This window comes from Varroa jacobsoni, unplaced genomic scaffold (genome assembly GCF_002532875.2).
Source record: "Varroa jacobsoni isolate VJ856 unplaced genomic scaffold, vjacob_1.0 scaffold_1417, whole genome shotgun sequence".
NCBI lineage: Eukaryota > Metazoa > Arthropoda > Arachnida > Mesostigmata > Varroidae > Varroa > Varroa jacobsoni.
In genome coordinates, this window is record NW_019214319.1 from 259,521 (window position 1) to 282,387 (window position 22,867).

At 38.5% G+C, this 22,867-nt stretch overlaps 4 protein-coding genes across 8 annotated transcripts in view; 3 read left to right on the plus strand and 1 right to left on the minus strand.

Moving 5' to 3' along the window:
• The window catches only part of LOC111269804 (tetratricopeptide repeat protein 21B), a 17,028-nt gene extending 10,184 nt beyond the window's left edge, over window positions 1–6,844 (plus strand). The window contains exons 14-23 of the mRNA XM_022849642.2: window positions 129–315; window positions 571–738; window positions 1,113–1,223; window positions 1,719–1,840; window positions 2,070–2,173; window positions 2,536–2,686; window positions 2,937–3,117; window positions 4,313–4,537; window positions 4,948–5,062; window positions 5,326–6,844. Of these exons, the coding sequence (XP_022705377.1) occupies window positions 129–315; window positions 571–738; window positions 1,113–1,223; window positions 1,719–1,840; window positions 2,070–2,173; window positions 2,536–2,686; window positions 2,937–3,117; window positions 4,313–4,537; window positions 4,948–5,062; window positions 5,326–5,471 (1,510 nt within the window). The 3' untranslated portion in view covers window positions 5,472–6,844. The remainder of the gene's footprint in view (window positions 1–128; window positions 316–570; window positions 739–1,112; window positions 1,224–1,718; window positions 1,841–2,069; window positions 2,174–2,535; window positions 2,687–2,936; window positions 3,118–4,312; window positions 4,538–4,947; window positions 5,063–5,325) is intronic.
• On the minus strand, window positions 1,884–16,205 carry v (Tryptophan 2,3-dioxygenase vermilion). Of its 4 annotated transcripts, none has more exons than XM_022849659.2 (9): window positions 16,009–16,203; window positions 15,305–15,395; window positions 14,660–14,793; window positions 14,315–14,452; window positions 13,656–13,769; window positions 13,086–13,238; window positions 12,677–12,869; window positions 12,388–12,481; window positions 1,884–2,244 (listed from the first exon to the last, which is right to left on the minus strand). In XM_022849659.2, exons 1-9 carry the CDS (start codon window positions 16,075–16,077, stop codon window positions 2,241–2,243), a joined length of 990 nt encoding a protein of 329 aa, XP_022705394.1. In that variant the 5' UTR covers window positions 16,078–16,203; the 3' UTR covers window positions 1,884–2,240. The 4 variants fall into 4 exon arrangements, with proteins under 4 accessions (XP_022705394.1, XP_022705392.1, XP_022705393.1 ...); XM_022849657.2 differs by lacking the exon at window positions 1,884–2,244 and adding an exon at window positions 9,635–10,203 and having other exon boundaries at window positions 16,009–16,205; XM_022849658.2 differs by lacking the exon at window positions 1,884–2,244 and adding an exon at window positions 9,635–10,198 and having other exon boundaries at window positions 16,009–16,204.
• Window positions 4,978–11,366, plus strand: LOC111269812 (partner of xrn-2 protein 1). Of its 2 annotated transcripts, none has more exons than XM_086972233.1 (3): window positions 4,978–5,062; window positions 10,347–10,535; window positions 10,909–11,366. In XM_086972233.1, exons 1-3 carry the CDS (start codon window positions 5,024–5,026, stop codon window positions 11,077–11,079), a joined length of 399 nt encoding a protein of 132 aa, XP_086828359.1. In that variant the 5' UTR covers window positions 4,978–5,023; the 3' UTR covers window positions 11,080–11,366. The 2 variants fall into 2 exon arrangements, with proteins under 2 accessions (XP_086828359.1, XP_022705401.1); XM_022849666.2 differs by lacking the exon at window positions 4,978–5,062 and adding an exon at window positions 9,303–9,425.
• A 1,383-nt stretch (window positions 16,206–17,588) lies between the features above and the next one.
• Window positions 17,589–22,866, plus strand: LOC111269817 (uncharacterized). Its single transcript, XM_022849668.2, has 4 exons — window positions 17,589–17,977; window positions 18,567–18,823; window positions 19,273–19,512; window positions 20,079–22,866. The coding sequence occupies exons 1-4, from the start codon at window positions 17,758–17,760 to the stop codon at window positions 21,771–21,773; spliced, it is 2,412 nt and encodes an 803-aa protein (XP_022705403.1). The 5' UTR covers window positions 17,589–17,757; the 3' UTR covers window positions 21,774–22,866.
• Window position 22,867: the final 1 nt, after the last annotated feature.

Consider the following 22,867-nt stretch of genomic DNA (forward strand, 5'->3'; position numbering starts at 1 on the left):
ACTTTGTTTTATGTGTAGACTATATGTGCGGTGTTTGATCATAACATCAATATGATATGATATCTCGTAAACTGAAGTCAGAAAGTAATTACCTTGTTTACGATGTGATTTAAATGCTGACATCGTAGGTTTAAAGAGAGTGAAGATGTGATTAATGCTGCATTAGAGCCCCTTAGACAACAAGCTGACCTGCAAGCACTGCAGTGGGAAGCTAAATTCATGGTACTTCTGGCCAGAAGCTATCGAATGAACCCCGAAAAGGGCAATGACGCATCCATCAAGGCGTACCAAAAAGCGTACGATATCCAAACTCGGGTGCGTCAACTGAATTGATTACATAGCTTTTTTAGACCAGTTCAGCTTGAATCTTATTAAAAGCATTAAAGAGAACATAGTACACAATTTGTTGAGCCTAGATAAACTTGTCCGTTTGTAATTTGGAGAAAGAACATCTTTGTCAGACATATGAGTCGAACATCTGCAATTAGAGTATTCGTAGATTCTGAAAATAGGTGAGATCCGGTCATCAAATGACCTTTCCATTACATTTTGCTTGTGGTCTGCTTCCAGGTCATGATGCGTGTCCAGCTAGAAGCTCCGGACTCGGCAGCTGAACAATTAACCCAGGCCTTAGCGATCTGCTCAAAACTAGCGGCACATGCAGAAAGTAAAAAAGACTACCCACAAGCTCTTAAGTTTCTCCGCCAGGCTCTCCACTACGACCAGACAAATGTTCGGGTGTGTTAAATGCTGTGCACTGTTGCTTTGTGCCCGATTCGTGTGAATACCCAGTATAAAGTACAAGTCAACTTCACATATGGCTTCTACAATGTGTCAAAATGGATCCATCTCATATCGGGGGCACGAGGCAGGTCCGGGAAGGCGAACGACCTATTTTCTCGATTTGCAAACCACGTGGTCACAACGAGAGTAGATAAGGGCTAAAAATAAGTAATAAATATAACAAATGATTAGATAACACATTATGCTTAGATTTGCTATCTAAGCATAATGTGTTACCGCATCTGTAAATATAGCTAATTGTATACGAAATATTGCTACGTTACAAAATCCCATCAAATATGAAGTTCTTGTGATTCCGATGTCTCCAGTCACTCCTGGCTGTGGCAAAGGTGGAAATGGCCTCAAACAATCTGGAGCAGGCGCGGCAATATTGCAATCAAATTCTCAAGATTGACAAAGATAATGAAAGCGCCACTCTGGTAAGTTACTCTATATTATTTTGTTAGAAAAAAAAAAGAAAAAAAAAATTAATATTTAGGCTGACAGAAGTGTGCCACCTGTGCGAATATAGATATCGGCATAAAACGTACTTAGAGATATGGAGTGTAGTTCGTGGAACTCGTGTGCTCCATAATAGTGTCTAAAAAAAACTCCAATTGTGAAGTATTTCAGGCCGAAAGTTCGTAGAAAATCTACGAACTTTCGGCCTGAAACGACTAAAAACTGTTTGTCTGCTTCGATTCAACGTGCGCGCGGCAAAACGAACGTAACCGTAGATTGTCACTAACAGCTCTGAGTGGAATGTTTCGCCGTCTCGCAATGGCACGGTATTGATTGCAATAAGAGTTCGGCGGGAGTAGTAATATGAATGTGGGCGCTCATTTCTTAAGCTGTAATAATACATCCTGTGTCGTTTAATTGGCTGAGACCTTTGATACAACCACCAACGATGAGATTCATCACTACGGTTGCAGATGATGGCGGACATCATGTTCCGCAAAACGGACCTTGAAAATTCACTGATACATTTTGAGAAGTTGCTTGTGCAGAAACCCGAATACTATCCCGCCCTGGCCAGACTCATCGAAGCTTGCAGGTAACGACCCTTAAGACCAGAAGCCAATAATCACCCGATCGAAGAAACCCACATCGCCTGTCATTTTTATATAGAACAGTACGCAATTTTTGTCGGTTAGAATTAACCGAGCAAGCGCGATTCTATTGAATCTTATAATCTTGAAATCGTTTATCGAAACCCTTTTGCTTAGGCAGGTCCGCCAGCATACGATTTGATCTATACTCATTATTCGTGTGTGCTCTTTTAGGCGGCTGGGATATTTGTACAAGTGCAAAGCTTTCCTCGACAAACCTCCATCAACACCAGCCGCAGGCTTCTACTACTGCCGGGGGCTTTACGATTGGTATACTGGTAGGGGTCTTTTTGTTAGAAGCTATGCCGTTATTGCCTGTCTGACCCGAGGACCGGTATTATATGTTTACCTGGAACGAACAATATGAGACTGCTGTAAAAATTACGTTTCGAAAAAAAAAAAACTGCATTTCTATATATGTATAATACTCACAAACGGGAACTATAACGATGAATGTATTACGCATCTGTTACCATATATTAGTATCACCAGAACGCTGCTCTACGGTTGATTCAATTTTTCGTTACCAAAAAACACAGATAAATACGTTGCCTCGCGATATAAGTTACACATTTAATATGAAAATGTCTAATTATAAAATGTAAATTCTTGATAGTGACATTATCGCGTGTTGCGACAGGTAATACCCAGACAGCGATGAAACACTTCAACCAAAGTCGCGGTGATTCTGAATGGGGAATTATTGCTACATACCATATGATCGAGATCTGTTGCAATCCTGACAATAACACACTTGGATCAGAGACTTTCGACAGTACTGCATCCGCAGAGTAAGTCATTTTATATGCTTAGGCAATCGAATTTAAAGATTTTGACTAGAAAGTACCAAGAGGCCGGAAAGTGCATCTGCCGTCAAGGATGGCATGTGTTAAAGAGATTATGATCTATCAGCGAACCAATTAAATTCAGCTCTAAGGTTAGCTGGTTGGTAGGCTGTTGAAAGCGTCAAGGTCATTCGACTGGAAACAAAGATCTAACGATGTCGAAGGTATCGCACTTGTGTCATGTTATACTTTACAGGGAGATGGCTGGTATAATTGAGACAGCGGAGAATCTCCTGGCCGAACTGAGAACTACGGTTCCCCCGAGTGACCTCGATTTTCAGTTAATGTGTGATTATGTTCTTCTAGCTAAAAAAACTAAGCCAGATGCCGAGATGGCGCTCAACGATTTCCTAGAGATTACGTCCGACGAAAAATATGTACGTTGTACGGAATGCACCACCTTGGAATCTTGTGTTACACTGGGTTTAAAATTAGTAGAGTCGCGTCAAGCGACATACTTCGCTAAATATGAATACTACTGTGTGCTATTCAGTAGATATATGGGACACAATGCATACGCTTTATGTATTGCTTTACTTCCTATAGGCGACGAAATCTGTAATTACAAATGAGTTGTGTACCCCGTTCGCTCGTCGAAAAAGCCATGACCGCTTTAAAACCAAGACTGGGCCAAAAGCTTTCATTTTTAAATGTTATTACTAAACTGAACCTGTGACACTTGGATTAATGGCCTTCTACCATCTTTCTAATACCACCATAATCCCGTAGGTGTAGAACTTATGTGGCTTCTGGGAAAAAAAACAGTTACAGATGATTTTTGAATTGCTGCATTGGAAGGAACTTTTGCAGAGACCGGAACTTTTTTAGCGTTTGTCTGAACTTTGCAGAGCACATTTTTTATTTGCACATTATTATCGTATGTGAGTCACTTTTCATCACGCGCGATCACCCATTTTAAAAGTGAATCGACCTTGCTGCGGTTCTATAGATAAACGTATGATTAAGTAAACACTCTAAAACGTCAAGTTTCTTCGTATAACTATCTTTTTCAACCGGTCTAGGCCATTAATTTACGCAGACGTTTAGTTCTCCGGCGATACCATGGCTCTTGTCGATATTGCTCAAGTTTTATCACAATTAATTGACCATCGGTCGAAGAATATCTTTCGTATCGAAATCTCTCGAACGAAAGCGAAAGAACCATCCTTAAAACGTCTCTTTCGATAACGCAGTTTAAGCAATTTGTACATTTTTTTTAATCGTAATAAAATTGTTAAATATTGTCATTTTTTGTAGAAATATCACTCATTTTAACAATCTAAGGAAATCTACTATTGCCAAATCACAACTTTCCCAACCCATATTGCCTCCATTGGACGCAACCCATATTGCCTGAGATATATAACTTGAAAGCCAGCTAGATAGAAAAACGATCGGTCAGTACTTTTGCGACGAGCCAATATATAGAATTACCAATTTGTAAGCGTTCAAGAGCTCGAGATGCGATCAACTTAACACGATCTATTAAGTTTGAATTTTTGTGCACTGTTATACTATAGTTGTATATAGATATTAAAGCAATCTTCATTTTTACGTTGTTATTGTTTGTAGCGAGAGCATGTCGGCGCTATTTTAGGTATCGCGACAGCCCATATGATCCTTAAACAGGTACCAAAAGCGCGCAATCAGCTGAAACGTGTTATGAAATCGCCATGGAGTTTTAGCGACGCCGAGTACCTTGAGAAGGCCTGGTTGCTTCTCGCCGATATCTATATTCATTCTGGCAAATACGATTATGCGAGCGACCTGATTAAACGTGTCCTTCAATACAACCGGGTAAGGACAACAAACACATTGTTAAAATGATCTAATTCAGGTAACCTTAAAATCAAACTTTTTGTTCTGCATTAAAACAGAGAATTTCCCTTTATTCTATAGCAAATTTGAGTCTTAATTTTACGTTATAGTTAGCACTTATCAAGGTAAACTCAGCTTCTGCGCTTTTCTGCTTTCGCCGAACTTGTAACCACCATCACGCCTAGTACACAAACAATATTCGAACCACAGCAGTAAATAAAGTTACATTAATTAAGAGCAAAACTTTCCGCTCCAAATTGGTGACTTATCCATTGTGACTGGTAAACAAGCGACTTCAACTTATAAACTGAATTCGTTTGATATTCAAGTAAGGAACAGAATCGGGAATCACTTATTGGCGCTTTCGGTGGTCGCTGTTTCTATTGCAGAGCTGCACGAAAGCTTACGAGTACATGGGGTACATTATGGAAAAGGAGCAGAGCTATCGCGACGCGGCCAACTGTTATGAATCCGCTTGGAAACAAACGCGAAACCCTGCAATCGGTAAGTTGTGTTTTTCACATTTGCGAGTTATTGCCCATGTTATTCAAGTAGAAATGCATCGTATACCGAATGCCTCGGACCCCTCAATAGCTTATGCCAATTAGAAAGTCTATGAAGTTAATCTATTACCTAATGAATGAAAAAAAGACCTGACCAAGTGTGCCGCCTTGCATTCAATGAATAATCTTCTTCGGTATAATCAGTTACTCGCATTTACACCGTAATTTCCGCAACCGACTTCTAAGACGTACTGATTCCCACAGGTTATAAGCTTGCATTCAACTATTTGAAAGGAAAGCGATTTGTGGAGGCAATATCGGTATGTCACCAAGTTCTAGGACTCTACCCAGACTATCCGAAGATCAAAAAAGATGTCATGGACCGTGCGAGAGCAAGTCTCCGAATGTGATAATAATCATACAATTAGAAATTTGCTGCAGTCGGGACCGGTATTGTTTTTTCAACTAATATCGACCCATTGTTTTTTTCAACAAACATATATATTCTAACACATATTTGACAACGCTCTCATTTCGAGAGCCTTCATTATATGATAACTGACCCTTCAAGATGGAAGTCGGTAAGAAGACGCGTAGACCGGAAGTTATTTTTCCGCTTCCTATTACATTTGCAGATTAACTTCTGCAACTATGCCTAAAGACACTTTAGCAGACCTTTCCACTAAATCTCAAATATAAGGCATTTGTTGATGGCCTGTGTCAAGTAATTCTTCTAATAACATAAATTCGACTTGAGGAGAAAGCTTTGACACAAAGTGTGTTTAACGAAACATAAGTAAAGAAAAAGATCTGATGATGCGGTTAAATTGTGCTGGACCTTTGAAATGGTACCGATGACGTGCTCGACGTCACATCCGTTGCTTATGGAGGTTCGCAGGAAATTTTTTTGACTAATCTAACTATTATTGACAGACCCCTCGGATTCTCTCTTTCTCTATGCGCATAAGTATATATAAATATATATAGGTAAATAACAAGAAAAATATAACAACTATTCGACAAACATTGATGGCGTTTTCATAAAAATGGATGAAAAATAGTCACTTAATATAGGGAAACGTTGTTCCAAGCTTTTAATAGGTAGATTGCTGTGCAGCTGACACTCATAGCTGAGGGGTATATTCTAGGTTGTTAAAACAAATAATGGAGTGACCGTTTGCTGATCATCTACTTCTATAAAGTTTATACCTATTTAGTCATTTAGGCAATAGCAGGAAGAGATAAACAAAGTGCATGCGCACTTTCATATTACCTAATTTCTGTAAGTCTTTGAAAAGCACCCCGTACATGACAGCTTCTTCAATGGCCTTGTCCATTCGTGATCCTTTAATTTCCCGTTTGGACGATTATTTTTCCTAAGAGATCGTCACAGACGATGAGTAACGGCTACCTCAACGGGAATACCATACGAAGCCATACTTTGCGCTTTATTAACAAATGATTATACTGAATAAATTTAAAGTAAAATCCATTAGTTTCGCTGTAACTTAGGCAAGGTAAAATTACGTGTTCATTCATGTAGCGAACAACGAGAATGCTAAGAGCGAGGCGCTAACTCTTCCATCCAAGCTGGCATAAAACGAATTGATATTTAGGACAGATGAAAAAACAAAGTTACGGAATGATGGCAGGCACTCTAGATTTATGGGATATCTATTCTGTCGCTAAAGCAAACGATCCTGAAATAAAGGACACGACACTTATTTAAATAATTGTCATTCGATTAAATAATAATAAATAAATAAATATAATATTAAATATATATATATATATATAACTTATTTTATTTTATATTAGTATAAATAAATTAGGTTTTTATTTATTTTTGTATTTTTTAGGTAGCCAATGTTCTCGAAGCAATCGTCCTAACGTCGGTGCGTATGTTTTACAAAGAAAAAAACATTAGTTAGAGACTGATCGTATTAATGAAGAACAAGCTTCTCGATTTTTCCAGTTAGTGTGCTATAAATTCTTGTGTCATAATGCTCGTTCATAACTGCGCATTTCTGTATGTTATCAGTTCGTTTCAGCATCTGTCCTTTTTTTTAAACAAACTGGACGCCAGCTACTAATAAAAAAGTATTCTCTGGGACGAGTCTTATATTATTTTTTTTTAGTGTTTTGCAAATAACAATGATTAGATTGTGTAGCTGTATACACGGAAATACGGAAATTAATGTACCGCATCCGTTTCGCCAAGTTGAATTTGGGTCCACATATCTTCCCCCAAGCATGAAACATTTTACGTTCGATGAAGATTTGAAGAGTTTGCAAGTTAGCTCCACGCATCGAATGTAAAATATTTCAACTTGCAAACTCTTCAAATTAAATTGGCCGGCCAAAACAGAAATGTTTGGTGCTAGATTTTATTAGTTACACAATACAAAATGGAAAAACGAAAACAAAGATAACGAAATAAGTTCTTATTTTAAAAGACTTGTAGCTAGCGGTGCATTGGCTGCTTACTTAAATCGCGCCATGTTCCATTATTAACAGTTTTTTCCGTGCATCGAAAGCAACATGTTTTAGATAATCACTTTTCAGGCTCTCACGTCACATTAATTTTCCTTATGCACAGCATTTTTGTGACGATGTGGTAAGACGTACTGCTTGTTCATAGATCCCTCAGAGACCAAACTCTCCTCCATTGAATGGCTTTGTTCCGTTTTCAAATTCGTTTCTAAGTAGTCGTACCTTATAAATAGTCCTACTTTCGATCATCGCTAGTATCAAAATTTTCCTTCTACAATTTCGTACAACACTACTTGTTTGCTACAAACGGATCTGCGTAATACCTTCACCAGCTGTCAATAGTGGCCCAGAAATTCCAGATAGTGGCCTCGTCAGAACAAACTTGACCACTGTCCGCTAATCTTCGTCAGTACACGCACCTTTTTACTATCAGAATTATTTCATATGATAACTGATTTCCAGATCCACCTGCATTTATCCATTAGAGCACGTCTGTCCCATGCACTTATTTTTAACGTGAACTTAGGGACACCGCGTAAGGCGGTACAGATTTTAAATAGGGCGTAAATATTTATTTCGTGACCCGCCGTCCGAAGCGATCGTTAATCACGGTAGACTCGGACGTAGAACATTTATGTAAATATTACTATTAGTATAAACCGGTGTCATCGGAATATTTACATAGAAGCACAGTGTCCCATACGTACGTTATATCGACAAAACAGTACAGAAACACGCTACCATTACTCCGCCGCAGGGAGGATCTGTTGATGATATAAATGAATCTCCAATTATGCAGCAGTTCGAGGGCAAACAAAATAGAGTCATATAGCTCGATTTATCTGCTGATGGACTATACGTAACCATAAGGCTAAACGTCTGGAGTTGTACGTCCGGTACTACCGTTGCGTATTGTCTTAAACAATTGACCTCTTCTAATGCTAAATACAGTGTTTTTATGACCACCACGTGCTCTTGAGTTTAATTGGCGAATACGTTAGCACTGCACATTTACGAAGACTGAACTAACTAAATCGGACGGAAATATCTATCCTTCTACTGTTAAACCATTGTTATTAATTCTATTCACATGCGTCGCCATCTGCTTTAATCGTGTACGGCCTCAAAACAGTGCCTAGAAATCTATCAACCATCACAAACAGGCCACTACGAAAATAAGTATGAACTTCATGCTTCGCCGATATGCTACGCAGTTATGATAGGCCTCGGCGATTCCGCTATGCGTGCACTGGCATCACGATTTAATCTGATTTTTACGTTATAAGAGTGCAGTGATTAACAAATTCATCTCCGACTATCTGGAAAAAGGCCGTTAAAATATCAAGCAATTTTTCACCTATATACTTTACTGTTTCTCATTACCTATATATACTATACATATGACTGTACTCTGAGGTTATCTGCATATATCATTTATCTGATACTATATTCTGGTTAACGGTCTATATCTATATATATGTATCAATGACCCTTGTCTCTACCACAGGATATCTTAAGTATGTACAAAACTCCAAACAGCTAGATTGAACTTGCGTTTCGTTCTATTAAAAATATGGACGTCTACGTCTTTCCTAGCATAGAGTCATTCGTAGGCCGGCCTTCATATAAACATTTTTTCAAATTTTTCAAACGAACCGCGTGTTTATCTCTTTTGCATTTATTCCCTGTCGTGACCCTCGCGAACCATTCATCCGCATCGAACCATAAACTTCGGAACGTAATCAAAGCACTGGGCAAGTGACGACATATCGAACGATTGTCCACAGAGGCCAATCTGATGGTGCGTCAGCTGTTGCTAGTATAGCCGGTCTCGAATTTACTTGTTGCATAATTTCACGATCCCGTTCAGTGTAAGTGAGTTAAGCTAGCTTAAGATTGAGAACACTCTTAAATGCAATTCGTATTAGCTATTAATAGAATACTACGAATAGTTCACCTAATAACATATACCGACAGATAATCAACACGGTAGTCGAACTTCGCTTGAATTTTATCAACCGATTTTCGCTCAAATGTTAAATAGCAGGAAAGTAGTTCTGCCAAAAAAATACGCATTACAATGGATCATTATATTTGTTTGCTACTATAGTTTTATTTGTTTGCTTTACTTTTTCTAGTGGAATGTATACGTATAGCTAGGTTCCGCATCCCATCAGTCTATTTCAGTATTATCAAATGTAAACAAGGACTATCATTCAAGGAATTGTGATACTATTGTGTTTCAAACGACCACCTTTAACGAGTTGAAGAAATCTAAATTTGTGCTACCTGTGAAAATTGTCGACATTGGTGGGAACGCTGCTCTATGCTAGTAAAACCTCTGATGTTAGCCTTTCGAATAACTCAATACAATTTCCAGTTAAATTTTTAGAAAATCGATAAAGAAAGACAAACAAAGATTATATGATACATTAATTACTAGAAAACGTCTTCTTAATAACGGTACCGAGCGTTGAAAGGATCCTAAGGTATTATGGAGAGATGTTTTTTAATTTTACGACGATAGTGCCTTGATTACACATTGCCTTAGACGGCTGAACCCGTCCAACACGAAATGAATCGCGCGGTTTTGAACGTGGAGCACTTCATACGTCCGTCAAATTAGTAGGCGAACAGGTTGCCACTGCGCTACCAGGGGAAAATCAAAACAATCATTTAATATTGGTATGAAGATATTTATAGCCATAATGAGAACGGAGGTTGAGTAAGTCTTTCAGTTAAACGGACAGACAGTAACCAACAATGCGCATCTTCGTTTTCTAATTTCTTAGATGCCGCTCTCTCAACCAATTGAGACGTATCGTCAACCATGGGAAAGTGCGGAAAATTGGGAATTACGAGAAGAGTTCATTGTACAGTACCAGGAGAACTTCGAAGAGAATCGTTTACTCTGTTTAGCGCAGGCGTATGTCAACGTCATGCTGCTGGGGTGTCAGTATCCGGACGCAATAATGCAACAGGTAATTCGTTAGTTAAAAGCTAGTACTGACATTCATCGTCGGTTCGATATCATTGCCATACAAAACCTATCCTTCTGGCCTATCTCGTGTCTGGCTCTTTGAGCTAGAGGCAAATTTCCCCTCATTAACAAAAAGTTACTCCCACAGCCCTCATGTATATTTTTTGGCAGGATGTCTGATAAATGAAGCAGGTCGGTACGCCTTGGATCGTTAGTAAATTACAAAAAAAACAAAACAAAAAACAAACGAAACTTGTGATTCGGTCGATTCGACAAGTGTTTGATATACGTACGGCGTAATACAGCATTCTATAATAGTAGTAAAAAATATCTACGACTCTTATCACTAACCAGATATTATCGCATGGTTTCAGGTGAACGCTTTGGCTAAAGGGTTAAACAAGGGCGAATCCTTCAAAGACCAGCAAGACAAACGTGCTAAACAAAATGCGGCAAAAAAGCCCCGCAAACAGTCGGAACAGTTGGGCACCACAATAAAGCGAGGCTGGAGCAACAGCGACAGGGGCGCACATCAGTACTTTTAAAAAAAATCTTTTTCATGTAAAATAGGCTTCTTGTACTAATTGAGTGTTTCTATGGAAATCATATTGTCACACAAATTACGTTTATCACCCAGTATGTGGAAGTTGTGCACATAGGCGCATTCAGCTATTTTCATTTCTTCATTTTTCCCAGTGAGTATAATCAATTTAATGGCATTCTCAGTACTAAAAATAGCACGTATATCTGACACTTGTATATAACAATAACTCGAGGACTGTACAAATAAACTATCCACACACAAACTTAGTTGTCTGTGAAAGAGCATGAACTCCAATGTATTGACAGAATATATAGTAAGCTGTTTATCCACTAATCCGGTTGATGACATAATAGCTTGAACTAAGTCCTAATTAAAGATTCCGCATTCATACTATTGTAATGGTTCCTTTTTATCGCATACAATATATTTCCAGTACTCTTTATTCACGGTCTATGTACTCCACATTAGCAGTTCCATCTCGAGTATCTAAGTTTTTTCAAAGAAAGTGAGTTTGTTACAGCCTAAGGTAGAGTATTATTATCAGCTACAAAAATAGAAAACACTTGTTGCTTACAAATGATTACAAAACAAGTTTTTTTTTGTTGCATTTGAAAGGAGCCATAAAGGGTCGGATAAATCCTTAAAGCAGTAGAAAATTTTAAAAAGTTAATAGTAACGTTACAAAATATAGGGAGAATAGGATAGGAGTTAGCGAAGTGAGAAGGGTAGGAGTAAAAAGTGCGAATGAGAAGGAGTGGCAAAGCTGTGAATGCTTTGTAGGTATGTAGGATTAAGAAAAGAGTTCGATATAATCCACACAGGTGAGACGTCTAGAATAAATTCTATTAAAATGTTTGCCTTTGATTCTGAGTCCGGATTCAGAATAGGTCTGATGTCAACCTTTTATTTCTGTTATGACAAAAACTTTTCCATTTCTTCGTAAGTTTCAGACATAGATAAAGCTCTAGTCATAGAAGGAGTCAGTGGCGGCAGACATGACCGTGGTATGATGAAAGTTGATAAGTTGAATAGGTCCAGAAAGACCTTATAACGGTCGCTGTAAAATCATGAAGTTCCATCACAGTGATAAAAAAAAAAAGTGAGAAGTAGGCCTCTTTAAATTAGGTCTAACTAATAACTTCGTAAATTAACCACATATAGAAAATTAAACCTTACTCAAAAAAAAACACTCAAGAAACCGTTATCCATTTTAAGAGACTATGCTCCATTTTAGCCTTCTCATTTTGATCAATTAGAATCAATGATATTATTTTTCAAGGCTTCTATTCAGTGAAGTCTTTGGACGAACCTCAATGTTGAACGCAAGTATTGGTAACCTGAAGATCCTCCTGTGCCTGTTCGCGATGAACCGATCATTCGTTGCACCATTAGAACGTGGTTATCTGTATCATATTTTGTAATCTTAGATTTAATCTTATTATTAAACTTGTCAGAGACATAGAAAAACATAGTCCGATTTCGTAGAAGCTATTTTGCTAACGAAAACGTTTTATAGATCGAGGTAGAAACTTTATATCCATACTTACATATCTATACCTAGCACTATAATTCTGACTATTAAATCGATAAGTTCTTACATCTCCATCGGGTAATAAGAGAATCGATGTCCATAAGCAGCGTTAGCATATGGAAGGGCTGATGAAAACGAGGACTATCCCTGTACAAATAAATCATTAATGCTCCTTGAAGTGCCTTATGTGATAGCCGTCGCTCGCCGCGCTTTATCAATTCGTTATGAAGGGATTCGTCGAAAATTGTCGCAAACACCGCCTACAACAAATCATGGTGATAATTAACAGTTTGTAGTGTAGATGATGTGCTGCTAAAAATAACGCGTAGAGAAGGCTGAAATGGACCAGTAGAACTGTATCCATGATAGTATGCGGCATACTGCTGACCGCAATTATCGTTAATCCAAATGCTAAATTGACTCTTCATGCAATTATACGAGTTTACACATAAGTATTTATATACTTTTATACAAACCCTTTTCGCGCACACATTTTCTATCATTTGCGTGTCGTTTTTCTTATGGCCTTTGTCTTCCATTCGGTCCAACATTAGAGTGACGACGGCTTTGTACTTTGCCCAAAAGTTGAAGCCATCTTCCTCAAGACCCGGGGTACGTTCCAGCCACCGCTACGAAACGTGACAATTGATATAACTTTCTATCGCGCGGGCAAAAATTAATTTAGGATATGGTCGCAGTTACTGGATTTTTTTTAAAGTTGCATAGCTAAGCCCTAGTGTTTTTAGGTGAATAAACTTATTTCAACTTATAAAAAGGGACCAAGTAGTAACTTGAGCAATTTTTTTTTGGCAAAAAAGGCTCTTGGAAAACTTTACGAATGCCCTTCTACGATGAGCTAATACATCATTCCAATTATGCTGCTACCATTGCTAGTTAGCTGTAACCTTGAATCAACATTTGTATTTAATGTCCTCGCCGAAAATCTAGCATCTGGTCGCCATCTGGTCAAAAAGTACCTTTTTTGGACACGCTTCTTTGCAATTAGGAAAAACATTTTGTCATTTCCTGCGACACATTTTACGGACCTGGATGAGAAACAGCAGCGACGGTTGTTCGTGCGATTTTTTAACGATTTCTATCGCCTTCGGGTCATTAAACACGTTCACGTAGAGGTCACGGCTATAGTTCACTCGATGTTCCTAGATTTTTCTCGTAAAAGGGTTACATATGAATATGTAAGAAGCACAGGTTTACATTGTTAATTCTATCTTAGAATAAACGTGCAGATACTGGTAGAGAAACTGCCATTTTAATAAAAAGGAAACAAAGACAGGCTGAAAGAAGTATTCTTAGGACTATAAACGTGTTCCCTATTACAGCCTGTTGATCCAACACATTCCCGATTGCTCCAACCATTTTTCCCTTGTTGTACACTGAATAGCGTAGTTGGTTTGTTTTTTCGTCGAATCACACATTTTGTGTTGTATATATCGCCAGCAATATTTGAAGTGACAGTTCGTAGTAGTCGTTATAAAAATAGAGTCTAGAAGTAGGAAATACAATTGCAGTATGTCAGGCCCTATTGCACTTATTCCACGTCTTAAGGACACTATTGTACTTAGTTTTCTAAATGATAGATCAGCCAAAAGGGTATGTGAATCTGAACCAATGAACACTTTTAATAACTAAAATACTAATATGCATATCCAATAAAAGAAGCTCATAACAATAGCAATACACGTACATTTTTGATTCCTAATGTGTTTTCCAATAGACGGAATTGTAGACTCTGGAAACCTGACGCAGGGGCAAGGTAGTTCCGAAATTCGAGAAAATCCAGAGGAGTCATTGTTTCTAGGATGGCCACTTGGTCCACTAACAGCTGAAATGTTTAGTCTTATATTTGAATACTGAGCTTTCAAGAATGTCTACTGAAAACAGTCTTAACGTTTCCGCATAAACAAACTTTAGGACGAATCTTTCTCCCTTTGAATACAACTTTTTAATAACAGGCATGGTATGTTTGAATACTGTTGTGTTTATAAATTTTCGATACTGTGTTCAATGCTAGTTGTGCACAAATAATAACCTTGAGAATCAAGACTATACGATTAAGTCTTTGAGTGATAAGTAGCATCTTGGCCTCTTCGACGACCTCCGTATCGAACAACGGTCGGATCGAATCCAGTTCGACAAGGATCTGCTTGAACCACAGTTCATAAGCTGAAATAGGTCGAGCTATAAGTATGATCAATTAAAAAGACAAAGGTACCTACTTGACACACCCGCTAACACAGTTCTTCCTTCTGTACCCTTTGGCAATGAGGTTTCAAATGATGGACTTAATGGCTCTGAAAAGGTTCGTACATCGTGTTCTCTTCTCTCCTCTCTATACATTCTTTTTGGTGAAAAATATTCGAGAACGAAGGTCTCAATGACAACTTGGACGAAAGGCACACATCTCCAAAATGATTGGTTTACCTAATTCTAACATTTTCTAACAACTAACTTAGCTAATAACTTTCCTCTTTATCACTCGAATGATTTTTGCTTGATCAGTGTAAAAACACTCTTTTTGCCCTCAAAATTAATTACTGTAATTACGTTATATTGACTATAAGTTCACATAAAAGTAGCTATGCGATATACTGGCAAGTGTTAGTAACAACAAGGCACCGTTTGTTAGATTAGTATATCAAGTCCATCTCACGTCTCTAGATAGAGACCGACCTACCTTGGTGCGTAATAATAAAGAGATGCTCGTCATGAACTTCTTCAGCGTCACGCTTCGTTACCGGATCCTGACAGGCCAACAGTTTCTCTAACTAATATATAAAGATAATCGAATGTCAACAGATAGCTAAACAGCTACACATGCCACATTTATATGTTAAATCAGTCTCTGTGATCAACTTTACTACACCTTCAACGCTCAATGCTTCTAAACTCAGTCGGAAGGCCCTTGAAATCAAATCTTCAGTCATTGACTACATTAGCAGCTCACGTTGGCAACCTTATTTATGTTTCGATACACGCAGTTGCTAGAAACAATAAAATCTCGTTTTCAAACGCAGGAATTGAATTCCAGAGGGAATCACAAAAACAGAGAATTGCTAGAATGTTCTTTTTACGTTGATATTTATTGATTTGTTGAACGTTTCCATCAACTTATCGAATCGAACAGATGTCAAGCAACCATGATGCTAACACGACAAACAATAATGATATTATCTTTAGATACAAAACTAAGATTCAGATTGACCTATGACATAAAAGAAAATGGTGAAAATAAATGAAACAGATATAAATTTCCAATTTGACCTTTTCCGTTAACGTAACTGCTCGTGAACAGTTTAGTCGGATACTGTTCACGAATTCATAATACAATATAAATAGAAACAGAGATTAGGCTAAATAGAGAAAATATCGGTCTTTTACCTTCAGGTATTCTCCATAAAGCAGCCCCTTGGTAGGGTATCTAGATGAGCCTGGACCTGCATCTGCCATCGTTAGTGTCTTGAAATATGCCTACGACTATTTGTTTGGCGTTGACTCGTTGGTTAATATGCAGAAACGTCAGCATCCAATACAACCTAGAGAGCGAAGAAAATGCTGGCCTGCGTACGCATAGTCAATTAGCTAGAACAAGGTACCTCTGTTTTTGCTACCGGTGTCAGCCATTGTAAAACTCCAATCAATACCATCTCATTCGCTAGTTCCATTCGTTGTGTTATCTGGCTATCTATCTACAAGCAAGAGACAATTGGTACTGCCGGAATGCCAGGCAAAACCTAATTTTTGCTAGAAAGAAATGATCCACAAAACAAGATAAGAAAAGGTGCAAACGACTTCCTAATTTAAGCATAGGCGATGCCGTCTATTATTGTACTACTAGTAGATATTTGACTTTACCGTTATGAAAAACAAGTAATTTAATCCTATTACTAAGGATCCAGCCTGATCCGGAACAAGATATTAGAAAGGCATCGGTAATCAGTAGTGGTTTTCACGTAAATAAGCCGAAACGACGGAGCCAAGCCCCATTCTCGGTTTAAACTGGATATGCGTTGACCTAGTGGTGTCCGGTCGTACGTAAAGTATATTACTTAAGCCTTTTATAAAATAAGACGATTGGGGCCATTCTGAAGCAGATATTAGTATAATAAATATATTTAACTAGGTGGGGGATAAAAAACATAAAAACATTGACTGCATTTAGGCATAGGAAGCCGCACGTCCCAACCAGCACTGACCCCGGTCAGTTGAAATTATTTCCATATTCTGAAGGGTCACGAGCGCTTTCACTTTAATAGCTTTTTTGAATAATGTAAAATGAGCTAATAAACAAATACATTTAGTAGAGTAATAAAAGAAATAGTCAGATCGGACGCGTTAATCGAATCCTCTACCGGACATCCCGTCTACATGATGCTAAAAACAACAACCTTCGTGCCTGTGCTGCTGTTCGCAAGGCTTAAACAAACGAAACATATTAGGCAGTTTTAGGAAACAAATAATTGAATCAGGTTTAAGGACAGAGAAAAGTGTGAATATGGTCGATAAAGCGCTGTAAGAAAGCATTAGCATAGACCTAAATTATCTGCAGTTAATGACTAGCTTTTTAACTGTTCATTGGATATTCACTAAATCATCTACGAGGACCTCTAATCTATGATTAACGAGAATGATCTAAATAAATACAGTAGATGCTTTTGTTCCACTGGTGTAGGACAACATGGCAAGCGAACAACGGCATCAGTAAGCGCGCGGGCATCAAATACTTTTTATTGGCTGCGTCTTTACTATCTGACTGAAGGCGATTCGTTTGGTGCACTCGCATGGTTTCACTACATATTGGGCCACGTGGCTCAAGACTTTCGACTCGCATTCACATCTTCGTATCACTACGATTTGAATTGACCGCGTGTCTGAATGGTGGCTAATAAACCCCACCGTATACCAGAGAGCACCTAACAACGTCTCTAAATGACGGAACTCTCACTTGGTGAGAATGAATGTTTCCGACCAGCAACAATAATAAACAAGCCTGTACATACCGGATCGAATTGTGCGGCACTTAGCTGCCTATCAGAGAAAGACATTTTTTATATGTAACTTTGTATTAAAATATCTATGATTTTTTTCGTTTTGCAAGAGTGATCTACCTACCAGTGACTGATCACAGAGATGGCTGGCAGTAAAAAAGCCAAAGGAAAAGATTTCCAAAAGGTGAAGCTGAAAGTTGGCAAAATTAAGAGGAAGGGCCTGAACTTCACTGATACGAGCTTCAAAAGCAAAAAAATCGTCATTCGTGAACAGTTGAAAGGAGAAATAAAAGGAGTAAAGGATCAGTTTGTTTTGGCAACTCGCAAACTCAGCAGCAATAATCCTTCCAATGTCACAGACGGTAGTATCCCAAACGAATGTTAATTAAAAATGGGTATTACATTGCCTGGATTTGAAACTTAGTAGGTTTCCCTTGTATTAGAACTTGTAGTTAAGTGCCATATTGGATTGAATAAATGACTCAGTAAACCCTAAAGAGAGAGTCTATAATGGCAGTAAACAATAACGGTTTAATAAAATATACCAAGTGTATTGTGTAAATTTATTTACTTAGAATTGGAATTCATCATCAGTCTCTTTATTTTATTATTTATTCTAGCATATATATGTAGTATATTTTTGCTTCGGAACTTAGGCCGGCAGTCGTCAATCCTTTCGACTAAAGGTTTAGTCGTCTAGGCTAGTTTTGCAACGGGTTACCGGTTATTACTAGTTAATGTTCACACGCATTGCACTAAAAATAAGGTTAATAATTCGTTCATAAAATAATTATTGGCTTCTTATGAGCAGTTGATTTATTTATCTAATATAATTACATCACAAAGCTTGCAAGATGTATTGTAGGCTTAATCAGACTTTTCTCTTGCAATTGTAAATAAAAGCACGCAATTCGTCATGGGGGTAACATCTGCTTCTCCTGATAAATTTAGGTCTTAACGCAGTTGTTCGCATTCTCGACTTGTTGACATCGGACCAACGACAGCAACTTGTGCAGCGTCTTGGTATGTTGGCATCAAGAGCCGAAGTTGCCATTCGCGATGGTGCGATATCCGTTCTCAATCGAACTCTGGACAAATTTTCCTTGGAACATCGAAAAAGTTTTGCAGAAAAGCTGCTGCTAAACCTCCAGTGCGCGATGACAAGCTTAGATTGGGGAGTGAAAAAGAGCTCACTGCAGTTTCTCGAGGTAAACAAAATGAGAAGTCTGAGGTATCTTAGATATAATGTTTATCCTAAACTCGAATGAGTATACATGAAAAATATGTTGATAGAAATAAAAAATCTAATCGAAATAATATTTTTTCGAGTTTTGAAAGTCATATTGAGGCACCGTCTTTTCAGTATCAGACGTAGCCTTGCCTAGAGAAGGAATAGATTGCAACTAAGGTTGACATGTAAAGTTTTTCGACGTCTATAACCGTTATTATTATGGTGAAAATGTCTTGGAGTGATGGTATGTGAAACTGCGAGGTCGAAGACGCTCCGAGAACGCAAGCACTTTTAATTCAAGGAAACGGCAAGTACTCAGCTGTGTTTTTTGCAAGTAGAACAATGGTAAGATTCGATTTCATCCTCTATTCTTTTTCCAGCTTCACTTGCCTCGTTGATATCTCAATGGGATTATGATTGTTCCAGGTACTTTTGCGTCATACGCCAGAAGAGGTCGCTCGCAACTTTTCGATAATAGAGAATCTTATGGATTTAGTATCTTCCACGAAGCAAGGTACGAATGCGCGCAAGCTTGATATGGAGCTTAAATGCAGCACAGATCATTTGCGGTTATGGCGCGACGTAGCGCGGGTCATAGCCCGTCTCGTTCAGTGCATCATGAAGACCTTTTTCAGCGGGGGTAAACAGACGACGAAAACATGTTTGGTAGGTATCATACCATTAGGTAAATAACAAACTTAAGGTACAATATAGTTGCACAATTTAATGTCGGGAGTTAACATTGACCAAATTGCGTAATACAATCAATACGAGCATTCCAACATAGATTGAAGTATGCGAAGTGGTTAAAAAGTTGGAAATCACGGAATTATTAAGTTGCGGTGTTGATACTCTGTAGCTGATAATCCTTAGTATTCGGATGCTCTCTGACAAGGAAAATAAAAATTAATTATAATTACCGGCAGGTACGCTTCTATAAAAGCTTGATACCTCGTCCAACAATAATAAATATTTATTCGTTCAGTGAAAAATTTATTCGTTTAGTGAGACCTAGTCTATTTCAATTGCAAATCAGTTTGGTAATGTGTTTGTCTAAAATAAATTTTTCTTTATATGGCATTTCGCCTTGTCGTGTAGACCAAAGGCGCTTTTCCTTATTGTTACTATCGATATTGTTACTAGTAATTATTGCTATTATTATTATACACAAGTTCAGCTAATATTCTTCTTAATAATAATCTACTGAGCAGCGGTATATCTTTGACTTTTAGGGGTCCCACGTCGCACCACGCATTCGATGGTTCGTTCAAATCGGCGCTGTTCGCCGTACCGTCACCTATCGTGAAGGTGGTACCGTAGCCCAGTCATTTATCCCTGTGCTGCTTGCCATGTGGTCTGGAATTGAGAACTGCTCAACGGCGAAAGCCATGCTTAAACAAGATCTGTTTGCCCACGTTTCCCTCGCCATGTTGTCCATCGTTGAATGGGCGGACGTATCCAGCGATTCAGGAATAGAACTGCGGAATCTAGCGGAAGAACTTACGAATTTCTTTATAATAAGATTTCCTGTATCTTTCAATAGTTCGCCATGCACCGATACGAACCTGCGTCTTGCAAAGGTGATGATTTCCATCCACGGTGGCAAGGACACGGCCCTAAATCAATCGCTTTTCCAAGAGCTAAAAAAGCACCAGTCATTATCCGATGCTAAACTTACCCTGGAAGTTGCTGCCCTAGCTGTTAAAAATACGCCTGGCATTCTCGAATATGTGAATAGCCTTTTTTTCGTTAAGAAAGCTCAGGCGAGGAGGCCGTTCTATAAGTTCTACTTAAACGTGATCGAGAAACGTGTCAGTGACCATCATCTGAATCGGATGCTTCATAAGGTGCCGACATTTATTAGCAAAATCATTATTTTGTATCCGAACGACTGTCACGATGAAGTGAACTTCCTAGAGAAACTACATTCGTACATGATCCCGGCATATATCGAAGGCATTAGCAAGTTGCCACTCTCTGCTCTCGAACAGGTTTTGAAAAACACCCATGAGCAAGGGCCAATGGCCCTCCGTTTAATTCTCGATCAGAGGCTGATCAGTCACCAGCATCTCAAAATTATCACGGATCGTTGGCACGACGCCGAGCTAAGTCAGGAAAATATGTTATTTGTAATTGGGCACCTCGCTTGGAAAATCGAAGAAGTATACAATGTAATGATTAGCGATCCCGTGAGTAACATTGCTACTTTTGATCTGCACATTAAAATGGTACAGTTAGTAGCTGAGTTTATCCTTTGCATATACCTTGACCTCGACTCCGATGAGAATTCCCATTTCTCGCGGGCATTTGGCAGTCACTCGCAACAGAAGCATTTACACTACTTTGAGCAGATTCACAAAAGCGTTCTATTTCTCAACGCTGACAGTCGGCACAGGAGAGCAAAGCTGGACAGTGTTATTAGAGTGGTCGTCCTGCGTGACGAGTATCTCAGAGACACCGTGATGGATCTATTGCGCGAACTTCTTCGTATATGGGCGATGTGCGACACAGCACTGACAGTCTCGTCCGTTACACTTAGCAACATTTTGTATCTGATGAATGCAGCATTGGACTTTGATGACGACAGCCTATGTGACACTGTGGACAAGCTGATTAATCAACTATTCGTTAGTCAGTTCCTATTACCCACACCGGAGCAAGACCAAGAACTAATTAAGACATGCGTCCGCTACTATGAACAAGCCGGGTTAGGAAGTATGCTGCAGGACCTCGAACAGGTGATGAAATCCAAACCGGAAGAGTGTGACGATCGACTTCATGCTGCCTTTGCTAAGAGCACAAAATTCTTTCTGGAACGGCATCTCATTCCTAAAGAGACCCATTACCAGGATTTAGTAGATGACGCTATGAGAATTGCAGATGCCTCCGATGAGTCCAGTGATTCCGTCGGTGATAGTTCTGCATAAAATTTGCTTATAGCCCAATTGACCTAAATCCGATCCGTATTGACCCAGTGGCCTGTTTGCTTCAAGCGGCAAAAGAGAAGCTCTAACCTTGCGAAAGTGTTAAGTGTGTGTACACTTTATTGAAAAAATCTATCTCTATGTTTTGTATTTAGTTTCATACCTAGCTCCAACGCGTCTCTAAAGATATGCAGACATGGTTGCCACGTAGAATATTGCTTGTAAAAATAAAAAGATTACCTAGCTCCCAACAAAGGTTACTCGAATGTAGTGAAAGCTGGATTGGGTAATGTGACAACAGAGAAGCTTCGTTCAGGCTAGTAGTGAATGAAGGTCATTTGTTGAATTAATAATAAGGAATTATATTTGAGCCATTAAAATAATCAACATGTTATTTGATGTCTCAAAAAAAAAGAGAAAACAATAGAAATAATTGCAATGCGAAAGTAGTAAGCTTAAGATAAAGTTTACTTCTACAGTTAAATCATTTTGATACCTTGCGAGGTGAATTGTAATTTGGTAGATAAATGAACCGATTACCAGCTCCAGAATCTTTTTCCTGTAGATATCCCGTAAGGTGTCCTACTTGCAAGAATGATGAAAATGAATTGACTCTTTGGATTTTTGGTTTCTAGCTGAAGTCCACTTATCTGAAACAATGATCAACAGTAAGTATCCGACATATAAGTTAAAATATTTGTTCTAGCTCTCGCTAAGTTGCATATTTTTGGTAAAAGTCGCCCAATAAAAAGGGTAATACTGGCAGGAAAATGAACTAAATTAATAAAAACGCGTTTACAGTCTCCTGTGAATTCCCTCGAACATCGCTATGACGGCGTAGCACCGTTGACATGATACTTCTCAGAAACAACCATTTTCCACCCGGCTAGCGGATGAAGATTAGTGTAACCTTGACTCTGCTTTACTATTTTCTAGGTCTGTAACCATCTCGTTTTACAAATTTGTCGGAGAAAAATATAGTAAGACCCACCTAAAACAATGCCTAACTGCTAACGCCAAATGTAAAGACCCTTATCTAAATTTTCAAAAAATAACAGATGAAGTTAAATAAGAATACCTTTGAATCCGAACTTGAG